The sequence below is a fragment of the Rhineura floridana genome, chromosome 11 (assembly GCF_030035675.1).
Source record: "Rhineura floridana isolate rRhiFlo1 chromosome 11, rRhiFlo1.hap2, whole genome shotgun sequence".
In the NCBI taxonomy this organism is placed as follows: Eukaryota; Metazoa; Chordata; class Lepidosauria; order Squamata; family Rhineuridae; genus Rhineura; species Rhineura floridana.
This window is the reverse complement of record NC_084490.1, coordinates 28537239-28550216: the sequence shown is the minus strand read 5'-3', so window position 1 is coordinate 28550216 and position 12978 is coordinate 28537239. Positions and strand designations below refer to the sequence as shown.

The 12978-nt window shown below is 39.6% G+C and overlaps 1 protein-coding gene across 1 annotated transcript; it reads left to right on the top strand.

Annotated features, from left to right (window-relative positions):
* The first annotated feature begins 343 nt into the window (after nt 1-343).
* On the top strand, nt 344-11954 carry LOC133367156 (butyrophilin subfamily 2 member A2-like). The gene is made up of 12 exons (XM_061591017.1): nt 344-413; nt 730-801; nt 1803-2078; nt 3129-3227; nt 4554-4580; nt 4921-4947; nt 5631-5657; nt 5913-5939; nt 6846-6872; nt 8167-8187; nt 8292-8318; nt 10606-11954. Exons 1-12 carry the CDS (start codon nt 350-352, stop codon nt 11133-11135), a joined length of 1224 nt encoding a protein of 407 aa, XP_061447001.1. The 5' UTR covers nt 344-349; the 3' UTR covers nt 11136-11954.
* The last annotated feature ends 1024 nt before the right edge of the window (nt 11955-12978 follow it).

Below are 12978 nucleotides of genomic sequence, written 5' to 3'. Positions count from 1 at the left end.
CTTTTTAATTTTTTTATAAATGATTTAGTAAATGATTTTCCAACTCCCATCACATCCTGCAGGCATGACTGGTGGTCAGGAAGACTGTTTTCTATTGTAGTCAGCAACATCTGAAGGTCCACAGCCTTCCTACCCTTGTTTCAAATGGATCCAGAGACACAATAGCACTGTGTAGCCTCACCAGGGGGATTTCAAAGCAGTCTGACCTTCTTGGTCTCATTGCTGAATACTGAATGAGGGAATTGTTTGCAAAGATCAATGCATGCATATCTCATGCAATTCACTTCCTCTTTCACTGCTTCACTTTCAGTGTATAGTTAATCTTTAACTAGAGAAAACTACAGCAAGAATGATAGTATATCACTTTCAGTGCACTGCAGGCCAGATCATGAGTGTTTTCCCGCCTTCATGTGGTAAGGTTTTATATATTTATACAAAGAGAAAACTCTCAATATCATTGGAAAGAACAAAAGGGGTAAGGGCTTGAGGGAAATTGGAGAAATATAGCCAAAAGGAGACTAAGACTGAACATACTAATCTGGGATTAAGTCCCCTTTAACACAGTGTGTCTTACTTCTGAGTATGCATATATAGGATTGCAGCTTTAGTAATTTTGTGGCTTTGGAACTGCCAAAATCAAAATTACTCTCATGCACTTTCCATGGGGATCATGCCTATACATTTCTGAATTCCTCACACTGATGTTTAAATGCTTCTTTGCTTGTATAGCTGTTTTTGCCTGCTCCTGGACCTTGGCCATTCACTTGCTGTCATTCTTGCTGATGACTTATTCAACAGCAGGTGAGTGTTCTTCTGCTGTTTGCTGTAATTGTCCTGGGTGGTTACATGTTTTTATTAGAACTGTCACCTTCAATCAATTTAATTGGCAGATGCACCAACTATAGATTTCATTGGAGGGATTCTATTTTTATTAGTGAGGAATGCAAGTTAAGATCATATTTTGAGGGTGATTTTGGCGTCTTTCTGGAGTAGTTAACGAATATATTAAAGATGGCCCTGCCACCTCCCAATGAGTGTTAGATTTCCTTCATGAAACTGAAAATGATCCACAGCTTCGTGGATTTCTCAAAAAGGCTACTAATTAGAAATTCTGGTGACACATTTAGTCCACTAGATAGTCAATTGCTTGATTAAATTTTAGATGATCAATCAAATAAGAATTTGTTGATTGGTTGATAACTCCGGGTTTTACTGTTTTGTACTCAGTTTTATTCATCTGTTCCTGAGTATGTTCAGAAGTGATTGCCCTTTCTGGTAACTGCCCCCCTCTCGCAACATACTGTAAATCCAATTGAGGCTTATAATTTGGTTCCTGAGTAAAGCCTCCATTTGAAGGATGTCGAAAACAGCAGTTACCAGAAAGGGCAATCATTTCAGATCATGCTTAGAATAATTCTTGTTTGAAATGGAAAGGACTAGAGAGCGTTTGTCTCATCCTTTGAAAAAGAGTTGCTTTGATATTGACAAGGATTGTCCCAAAACCTGATTTTTTTCCTGTTCTGCAGCTCAGAAAGTGGATGAGAAAGTGGATAATAGTAGTCTTCAATCTTTTTCAAACCTAAGGATATGTTTCCCTCTTCTTCTGTTAAAAAAATGGTGATGCAGTCCATCTAAGATTGTGCTCGTAAGCAGGCTATGAGTCTCTTAATGCGCTCGTTGAAGATCTTTGCTGTATATAACCCTAATGACACAAATCAATACAATTTATGCAAGTTTGCCCTGAAGCACAAATTCTCCTTGGTGTTTATGCTTTACACTGAATCAGCTTCCTATTTCTTCAGGTAACACTAGGAGCCCTTTGGTTGTGCTTGACCAATATGAGGGCAGTGGGATCAGACTCATCTGCAAATCTGAGGAGGTGAGGTCTCCTGAGCTTCTGCAGCTATCATGGATAGATGGGAAAGGACAGGAACTTCCTGCTACTCCAGCCACGCTGAGCAACAGCAGCATTGCAAGTTCTTTTCTCCTTGAATGGAGCTCTGGGAATGCTGTCTCCTGCAGAATCATCAATAAATCCTCAAAGACATCAATAGGATCAACTTCCCTTGTCATTGCAGGTGAATGAGAAATGCAACTGTATAGAAATTGAAGGCAAACATGTAGAATTGCAGGTTCAATCTTACAAACCTCTGGATACCTCTGGGAGCAGTATTACATGAAATATCTTGCATATGTGTATTGAGGATTATGAGTAAAAAACAGTATATCCAATCTTCTGAGTAGGTTTTAATACTTCAATATTTCTTTTCTGTATGGTCCAGGAAAAATATTCATATGAAGATTTGAAATATGTGACACTTGGACAGTGTTATTGCTAGGATCTGAACATGTGGCCTACTGGATGTTGCTGGACTACAACTCCCATCATCCCTGGGTGGAGCTGAAAGAAGCTGGAATTCAGCAGTACCTGGAGGGCCACAGGTTCCCCATCCTGTCATAGTCCTGAACTCAGATCTTGCCCCTGTTACCAGCTGTTCTCACTCTCCATCTCTTTTCCAGTATCTATCACACTGTCACTAAGAGTAGGGGAAACTGTTTTAAAATAGTGCCCAGGTGGTATATGACACATTTGGTAATAAATAAATGAAATAAGACATATCCTTCCAAATTTTGGAAAGATATAAGCAAAAAGGGGGGGATTTCTTTCCAGGTATGGTGAAACTACAAGATTGGGGAAAAATAGAGAAATATACTAACAGGTCCATAAGAAACTGGCTTCTTAAATGGTTACATCTACAAAGATTATTAATGCAGGGAAATGGAGGTCATTGATAATACCATCTAATGAGGAATGCATAAAGAAAATGTTGAGATTAACACACAATGTATATTTAAAAGACAACAACATGACACATTTGGAAGAAACTGGATGCCTTTTATTGAGTGTAACAAGACACATGGGTTGTCACGTTATGGTTCCATAATGTTCTGAGAATCTGAACTAAAGAATTCTGTCAATGAATGCAGAATTTGCCAGATGTCTGCTCTGCTATCTACATATTTATATTTATATTATTTTGAAACTTGGCTTAATCTGTCTATGCTCTTTCCTATGAGTTAATTAAAAAGAGAAGATAGTATAATTGGTGATTTTGTTCTATTTACAGATATCTTTTTCCCTTCCACCTCCCTCTGCATGGTTGGCTTTTTTGTGATTGCAGTACTTATCATCGCTCTCATAATTGTCACCATTTTGATGCTAAAACGTAAGTGTTTCCATTGTTAATACTGTTCCAGAACATGAACACTCATAGAAAGACACAAACATTAAATGGATGCTGGAATATTTTAGTTATCATGCTTCTCATTTTCAAATTGCCTTTTTAAAAAGACTATAGTAGGGGCCGGCCCCACTCATACGGCGGGTTACGTTCCGGACCCCCGCTGTAAAGCGAAAACCGCTGTAAAGCGGAACCCATTAAATAGAACGGTGTACGATGCCCCAAAACTGCCGTAAAAGCGGAACAAGTGCCGTATGAGTGGGGATTTAGTCTAATTGCATCTAGTTGAGACCGCTGTATTAGCGAATCACTGTAAAGCGGGGCCCTACTGTATATGGATTGGATATGCATTAGGGCAGTGGTTCCCAAACATTTCCTCCCATGGGCCACTTGAAAAATGCTGAGTGTCTTGGCAGACTGCTTAATGATTCTTTTGCCTGTTGTAGCAATTGTAGTGTGCTGTGCTAAATGCTATATGATTTTTAATAGTATTCTTATTTCTTTTATTTCTTATATATTGCATTTTATTCTTTTACAAGTTGAGTTGCATACAATTCAATAAAATACAAGATAAGAATTGAAAGGAGCAATAAAATACAATTATAAATCAATATGACTATTTATTGCTATGGATGTACCACCTCCGTTTTGCAGCCACAAATCCAGGCACATCGCAGACCACCTGAACAAAGCTTGCAGACTACTGGTGGTCCACAGACCATAGCCTGGGAACCCTTGCACTCGGGTATATAAATTATCACCAACAAAACAAGAACATTCAGAATATGAAGTTAGAACTAGGTCTATGTCCAATTTCCTATATTTTTATAAGGGCTGGCCTGGTTCATATTCAAGATGCACAACTAAGTATTTTTATATTTTATTATTATTACATTTATATCCCACCTTTCCTCCCAGGAGCTCAAACTGGCATATGTAGTTCTCCCCCCCCTCTCCATTTTATTCTCACAACAACCCTGTGAGATAAACTGAGAGACAATGACTGGCCCAAGGTCACCTGCTAAATTAGGATTTGAACTCTGGTCTCTGAGGTCCTAACCTGACACTCTAGCCACAAGTTATACTGGGTCTCTTTTTTTCAGAGTACACCTAAAACCTCAGGAGTGACATGCATTATACAGATCAACAAATCGTAGTACCAGGGTTATCTATGGCTACCTATTAAGCATGCACTTGCTCAAAACCCAACGTATGTTGTCACATAACTCTTAGAATGGTTCCCCTCCATACAAAAAGAACATACATATGAAAATAGAAAGTATATAAAATCATGGTCTTTATTTTTTCCAGAACATCGTTGGACGATTGCTCTTTCAGGTCAGTCATTGTATCAACTTATGGAATAACATGAACACGGAGGATAAGAAGCAGTGGCACCTGGGCAAAGTCTGCTGGGTGGGGCAGACTGAAACCGCTCATAGTTAGGACGAGTTTTCTCATCAGAGTTGCAAGATTATAAGCTTTTAAAGCTTTAAGCATCACATAGCAGAAAATTGATAATTATCATCTGATTGCTGACTATATATTCTGTGTTATGGATTTTAAATGTTTCATTAGTTGACCTGTATTTTAATATTCTGTAAGTCACTTTGAAATGTTTTGTAAAGAGTACTGAACAAATACTAATAATACTAATCATAATCCTCTCCATGTGCAGAAAATGATCTGTTGGCACTAGAGGAAGGTAAGCATAGATTGCCTCCTTGTTTGTATCAAAATTACATATACTGTACATTACCCTGAGTACCTTTGCTGCTATGACTGGCATTAGGAGCAAGGATCGCCAGGCATCCTTTGGCGCTGGAAATCCCCGGCATTGCTGCTGCTCTTTCTTTTTCTTACTGCCTGCTTGCTTGTCTCTTCTCAGCAAGGCCAAGAGTGAAGGGATGGGGCAATACCCTCCACTTGACTTTCCCTTTCCCTATGGGGCCAGCACTGTCCTCTTGGCTTGTTTCCAGTGATGAACTTTGGCATCTATGTACAGGAATAATATTGCCTACTGGCCTGTACTACTTATATCTGTGATTTGGAAGAGAAATGTTTTCTTCCCATTCATGATGAAGCACATACTGTACGCTTCCTGTGTATGTCTTGGAAATCTATCTGGTGTCAGTTGTTGGTGTTCTGGCACATGATGTTTTATATCAGGAGTGGGGAACTGGATCCAGTCCATGAGCTGGAACTTTAATTCCTCCACTCCCTGCAGGCCAACTTTACAGTCCTGCTGTCCTACACCATCCCCTGTCTGTCATCCTTCCCCCTCCACGGAGTTTATCTGTATGGCATGATCCAGCCTCTTCCTAATCACAGTGTCTTTGTGTGTTCCCTCTGATAACCCACAAATACCAATAATCTCATTTCTTGCAGAAAAAGCACATCTTAAAAGGGTACTAGGTAAGAGTCTCTTTCTATTTCTGCCTGCTATAATGCCACATTACATTGGGATCATTCATTGTGGATTTCACACCAAACAGCATGCCAATGTTTATGTTCCTAGAAACAGAGCTAGAACTGAAATCTGCACATTCCCTATGGAGCTGTGGATACAATGCTTAAAGTGTCACATTTGTACATCACTGGGTATTTCTTTGAACGATTTAATACTTTGCTCACCATGTGACTAACTCTATCACTGTTTTCTTTTTTCAGAAGAAGAAAAAAGTAAGGTAGAAGAAGGTAATTCCATCATCCTTATAGGGATGTTGAGCAATCAAATTTCTTTTATAGTCTGATTCTCTTTCCAGCTGTAGCTGTTGTGGTTGGAATCTGCACTTGTGCCTTAGCAGGTAGATAGATGTAGCCCACTGACCTCTGTTTGATGGCTCAGTAGACACTAAACAGGAAGGGGAAATTCCTTGCTGCAACTCCTAGCCAAGACACAACTACTTTAGCAGTTTATGTAAAAGCATCTATACACTGCTTTGATCCTCTGTGGCGCAGAGTGGGAAGCAGCGGTAACGCAGCCGAAGCTCTGCTCATAGCCGGAGTTCGATTCCAACAAAAGGATGAAGTCGAATCTCCGATAAAAGGGGTTGAGGTCCACTCAGCCTTCCATCCATCCGTGGTCAGCAAAATTAGTACCCAGCATATACTGGGAGGTAAAGAAAGGCCGGGGAAGGAACTGGCAATCTCACCCCATATATATGGTCTGCCTAGTAAACGTTGCAAGACGTCACCCTAAGAGTCGGAAACGACTCGCACTATAAGTGTGGGGACACCTTTACCTTTTTTTATACACTGCTTAATATTTTACAAACCCCTGCTCTCAGTTCTTAGAATATAATGCAAAATGTTTTGATATCCCCAACTCAAATCTGATCTAAAAACTGTATATTTAATTAGATAAAGCTGCCAGCCTTAAACTTTATATTATACAATTTGTCCAGATTTTTTCTGGGTACTGTATATGAAAACTATACTAAATAAAACTAAATTAAACAAATCTTAAATATTCTAAATATCCCAAACATTCCAAAGTGCAAATTGCAAAAGAAGGGTAAAAACCCCACACTGCTTTTATTCATAAGATATTTATATTTTTCTTTGATCTTTTATTAAGTCACTCATTTTGTTCATTTGCAGCATTAAGAAAAGCACAAGAGGAGTTTGGTAAGGAGTTGATATTCACTAATATTCAGGTGTGAGTGGATGGATGGATGGTGTAACACTCAAATATGTTTTGGGTTAATCCAGAGGATGTTTTCACAGGTTTAAATTAGCTTTGTTTTCTATCAGTTCCTACTGTGAATTTGAAACCAACATTAGCTGTGAATACATCTGATTTCTCTTACAGATTCGTTCTTACATTAATGGTCTTCATATTTGACACCAAAGTGGAAGAAAGGCTCAAATATATTTCTTAAGAGTCCTGTGTGAAAATAATTTTTGTGTCTCCCCTCCACCCCCTTGGCACAATGCTATGTCCAAGGATATCTCCCAGAACCTCTAGTGCAGCATAAGTTTCATTCTAGTAGTGGCCCTGACAAGAATTCTGTTTTCCCAGAAAAGTACCTCACTGATGAGGCATTTGTTGCCCTCAGCACTGTTCCTAATGATGTCTAGACAGACACTGGAAGAAACATTATTCCGTTTCTCCAGTGGATCTATCCTGGAGGAATGTAGCTTGCTGCTTCACTTCCAGGTCACAATCCTTCTTTGCTGTTAGAGAGTGCAGTGTAGACTGCCGTCAGAATCAGAAGTAATGCTAAACCTCAGGCTCATGCGCTCCCCCTCCTTGCCCCTCTGGTGTTCCATTGTTATATAACTGCAGTGTATCATAATGTGATGGTCTGGACTATCAAAAGTCTTAACATAAGGGCAAAAAGGGTGGTGCCCTACCATGTCTGGCATTCCAGAGCCCACACACCTCAGAGTCCCCCTAGCCCAGATCCTGAGCCCACTCTTGCACTTGCTCTCTGTTTCAGACTATAATCAATCACTATCTTTTTAAAATTATTTTTGCTTGGAGCCAGCAACATTGTGACCTAGCCCCATTCTGTAGCTCTGCTGAAAAGGAAAAAGAAAATCAAGCAATTGCCATTGGAAAAATAACCTTCTGGGAACTTGACAAGATACCCCATATAACATTTTCCCCTTGTGATTGGCAGTTTCCTTGTGATTGGCAACACCTAGCAAATGAGGGCACAGGTATTTGCATAAAGAGGGGTGTTTGTGACTGATGCCCACAGCCTCAATGGTGGCTGGTGGCTCCGATGTCAGGGGACAGTGAATCCACTCTGGGTTGTAGTCCAAACTTCCATGGTGCTGTCCAAGGTGCTTCCAGTTTTCCTTTGTCCATATTTAATTTAAAACCCTTTATATATGATTGGTTGCCACATTACCACTGTTTTGTCAGAAGACATTCGTGAAGTCATTGCTGATTGAACAATATCTTCATTTTCAGCAAAAACCATGGCTGAACTGGGTGAGTTATGGAGCCTCTACTTTGATTCGAACTGCCTGCATTCTTCAAATATAAACTGTTGCACCATTGCAAATCTCATTATTACTGGTTGTTTTACATTGCAGAGTTCAGGAGGGCATTGTCCTATGCAGGTATGGTAACCTATGAATATATAACAGTTTTAGTAGGTGACATTCTAGAGTTTAATTTATCAGGGCCAAATGAGTCGTGATGCTAAAGGTATTCTTGCATTTAACCATCACATTTTGAAAAATAAAAAATAGCACCTGCTGGTTGGAAGTGATAATTATCGGGATCCCAGCAAGCTGATCATAATCAGTATTTGAGAAGGGACAAGTTTAACCCATTCCTCCCCTGCTGCATTCCTGACAAAAATAACACCTTCAAAGGGGCTATTTGCCTTCTTTGTTCCTAGGAAGGATGGTGCCAATGCAAGTCTTCTGTCCCATGCAAATAGCAGCATTGGAGGAGCAATTTATATCAGGACCACAGCAGAGAAAAAGGCTAATCCCCCCAACACCTTCTGTAATCTTCATAATTATCTACGTCCCAAAGCAATTGCAATTTGTGTTTTCAAAAATGTGCATGTTAAATGCAAAGACACACTTCATGCTGTATCCAGTTTGATCCCCACTCCAATTCAGAGCCCCATGAGAGCTCTGTTTACTTGAATTGAGGGGGTTCAAGATCAGTGGCTGGCTTTGGTATTGACTTAATGAGAGCAGATAAACTGGAACACAATCCAGATAAGACTCAGGCTCTGTTAGTGGCTGGTCTCTGAGACTGGATGGGAGGGATTCAATCTGTTTGGGAAGGGGTTGCACTCCCCCTAAAGGAGCAGATGCACAGCTCAGGGGTACTTCTGGATCAACTTCTGTCACTGGAGGCATGTGGTCTCAGTGGCACTGAGTGCTTTTCATCAGCTGGTGGCCCAGGTGCTATCCTATCTGGACAGGGATAACCTAGCTTCAGTTGTCTATGCTCTGGTAACCTCTAGGTTAGATTACTGCAGTGAGTTATATGTGGGGCTGCCTTTGGAGTCAGTTTGGAAACTACAGCTAGTGCAGAATGCAGGGGCCAGATTATTGACTGGGACCAGAAGGTCTGAACATATTACCCCGATTCTGGTCCAACTGCACTGGCTTACATTCGTTCCTAGGCTCAATTCAAAGTTCTGGTTTTGACTTTTAAAGCTTTACATGGCTCAGGACTGCAATTATGTTGAGAACCACCTCTCCCCATATGAACCAACCCGGACCCTGCAGTCTTCATCAGAGGCCCTTCTCTGCATGTCCTACCTGAGGGAGGTGTGGAGGGTGACCACATGAGAACGGACCTTTTCAGTGGTGGCTCCCCATCTGTGGAATGTTCTTTTTAGTGCCTGGCACTATCACTGTCAGCTTTATCCTTTAGGCACCAGTCTAAGACCCAGGTCTTTGGTTAATTGATGCTTCCTCCTATGATGGTGCTCATTTTTAGTGGGATGGGTCAGACTTAGGATAGAGACACACATGCGTTTGTGCTGGCTTCAGTGCTTCTCCACTTCTGTTTTCTGAAGCCGTAAATACATGATGCTAGTCAAACGTCATCCCTTTTTACTCCAAAACCTGGGGAAATGCAGCTCCAATTCATTTTTCCATGAAATCACATTGATGCTGAAATCTAAACTGTTTGGTAGATCAGCGTTGCCACGCCATGGTGTTTCCAGTGAAAATGCTTTGCTGTAGGCAGAGCACAGACAGTGATTGGCCCAGCACTTTGCTGTGGCCAGTCCGAAAAGGTCTGAGATCAGCAGTGAGGAAGAGAACTGTGTCCAGCCATCAGCAAAGATGTTTTAAATGTGCTTTAAACTGAAGCCAGAGAAAACAGTCTGGTTGCTTTTAAAGCAGCTATTGTGTCTACAGCCTCGTTAATATTTTGCTGGATGAACTTTTAATGCATTTTATCATTGTTTTAAAATTCTCCAGTTTTTAACATGCTTTTTGTGTTGCATTTTACCTGGTCAAGTCACTTTGAGATGTTTAATTCTACAAAGTGACTGATAAATGCAATTAATAATAATAATAATAATAATAATAATAATAATAATAATAATGTGTTTCTCTGCCAAGTGAGATGAATGAGAAAAAATCAGTGTAAAGGAGTTCAAAGTGAGTGTTTTTGACTTTAAACACATGTCTCCTCACAATCTTAGTTCAAATGGAGACTGTTTTAAATTAGGCTCCATATGGTGGCCATTAACCATATTATGGGATGTAAATGTGTAGTGGTTCATTAGGTGGTTCAGAGCGTTTTCACCCCACTGCTAAACATGGCCATAAATTAATTTATCAATGGCGTAAAGAACAATGCCCATGTTTAGTATGGATAGTAATATTTTTTCTTCTGCCAGTGACATTGTTTCTTTCTGCTCTCTAGTTGATGTCACTCTGGATTCTAAATGCACACATCCCAAGCTCAACATCAAAGAGAAAAATAAAGTCAATTATTTGGGGTTAGGACAGAAAGGTCTGACAGGAGCTCTAATTGCAGTGGCAAATGAGGGATACTCTTCTGGGAAAATGTACTGGGAGGTGGAGGTGAAAGACAAACTTGACTGGGAGCTGGGAGTACTTACTGAGACAGCAAGAAAAAGACTGGAAGAGGAGAAGCTGGAAAATCCACTGGAGGAAGGATATGTGAGTATACGTTGGTTTGGGAGGCAATATCACTGTGCTGGAGGAAATAGTGTAATTAATGGTCAGAATGAAAAATGTGAAGTAGTAGGTGTTTTTCTAGACATGGATGAGGAAGTGCTATCATTTTATAATGTTCATCTGATGTGCCCTATTCAATCAATCCCTGCCAAATTCTTTGAGAAAATGTATCCATTCTTCAATCCTGGGAATGATGACAGTTTCTTGGGAGTCCGCCCAATACGCATCCCTCCGTGCTTAATATCCCTGTGAAAGAAAACACTTCGCTGCCTTTCTACCATGTCACTGAGCGTTGTATATGAGCTGGTTACACAAGCAAAAACCTCCCTTGATTTCTTTCTTTACACTTAAAATGACTCACAGTTGAATTAGAAGCTTCCACTGAGAGCATAACCTTTAGAGGGAGGTGAAGTGTTCCATCTGTGGTACAAGTCAAGAGCTGAGGCTGCTTTCTTCAGGTGATGACTGCATTACTGAACAAACCTAAAGTGATTGATGATGAGACAGATATCCTGGACACAGAAATCAGATGGACAAAAATTATTGTGGGGGTTACAAGATGTGAGGCAGAAGAAGACAAACACTCTAAGAGTAGAAAGCCATGAGGCAAATTGGATGCAATTTCAGCTGCAGAAGGTGGTCTTGAAGAAGAGGCATTTGGGATTGCTTTGTTTTTATATACTGATTTTCACAGAGAACATGACACTCCACAAGTCACTAATGAGTCTGAAAAGGTATGCAACATTTTTGGGCAAAATATGCAGAACATCCCACAACCTCAAAAGCACAGCTTTAAAACAAACATTTCTGAAATACTGAATTTCATGGCAAAAATCCAGATCCCTTGATGTTCTAAGGCACATTACCCTTATCAGCAAAATATAATATGGAGTAATGAGCATTTACCTTAATGGTATAATATATTGGGAAGATTGTAGGTTAGACTGTTATTTTGTATATATGTCAATAATTGTCAAAAATGAGAAAATCTAGTATAAAATCTAGTACTGCTTTGTAATCATTTAATAAGATGGATTGACATGTTCTTACTGTTCTGTGATTCTTTATAGTGTGTATGTGTGATATTTTGTTTTGCATATTAATAGTAATAATTAATGAATAAAAATGAAATATGAAAAGATTCATGGAATATGAAATGACTTTATGCATCTAAAATTTCACTGTTACAGAACTGCTAGCCACAAATATCACAGGGACAATCAGTCTCATGCCCTTCAATCATAAACAGTATGATAGAGAAGGACCACTCATTTCAACTATGTCAATACCTTTTCCCACACTATAAATGTACTGATACCATGATTTTCACCAAATGTGGCAGACATGTGTCACGTTTTCCCCTGCACAACAATGTGTAGCACAACATACCTCATGTCCTGTTGTAATTAGGTTTCTTCATGCCTTACTTGGGGTGAGGAATTGGATCCTGCCAGCAGGCTGGAAGAAATTGAACTTATCGATTTTAGAGGAAATTACAACTTTGAAAATGTCCAGCTTATTTTTATTTTATTTTGCTGTTTGAAATCTCTTTTTTACAATAAATAGAAAAAACAACAATAAAACAATATAAAAAATTTTAAAAGGCAGAATGAGGACTAAAATAGAAAGGTGTTTTGGCTGCCCCCTAAAGGGTAATGGATTAGGTACTAGGCAAACGTCTCTGGGAAAGGATTTATGTAAACAGGAGCCGCAACAGAAAATGTCTCTCTCTAGTTTCCAGCCACCTTATCTTTGATGGCCCTTGCACTTTGTACATTAGGATAACAATTAAAAACTGGGAAGCCTAGGTTGTCACATGATTTAAAAGCTTGTTATTTTAGTTAAGTATATACTAAAAAAAACCTAATTGTCCTGCAATATGAGATCGTACTTAATAGTTCAAGATTAGTGTCAACGGTTAAGTAGATATGAGATAACAGGCTGTAGGCTTCATGGGATCCTATGCATGTGAATTTACATGCCTGTCTAAAAGACTCAAGAGCCATCATTTGTCCTACTCAAATGTTTCTTGTCTAAAAATCTGGAGGAAAGAACTAAATAAAGCCCAAAAGAATGGCAGCTCTAATGCACATGT

What these genes read in the sequence shown, in the direction of transcription:
- LOC133367156 (XM_061591017.1), top strand. Translation starts at nt 350, where the DNA reads ATGATAGTATATCACTTTCAGTGCACTGCAGGCCAGATCATGAGTGTT. An exon ending in GATGACTTATTCAACAGCAG is followed by an intron (nt 802 to 1,802) that starts GTGAGTGTTCTT and finishes CTATTTCTTCAG; the next exon opens with GTAACACTAGGAGCCCTTTG. An exon ending in AAAAACCATGGCTGAACTGG is followed by an intron (nt 8,188 to 8,291) that starts GTGAGTTATGGA and finishes TTTACATTGCAG; the next exon opens with AGTTCAGGAGGGCATTGTCC.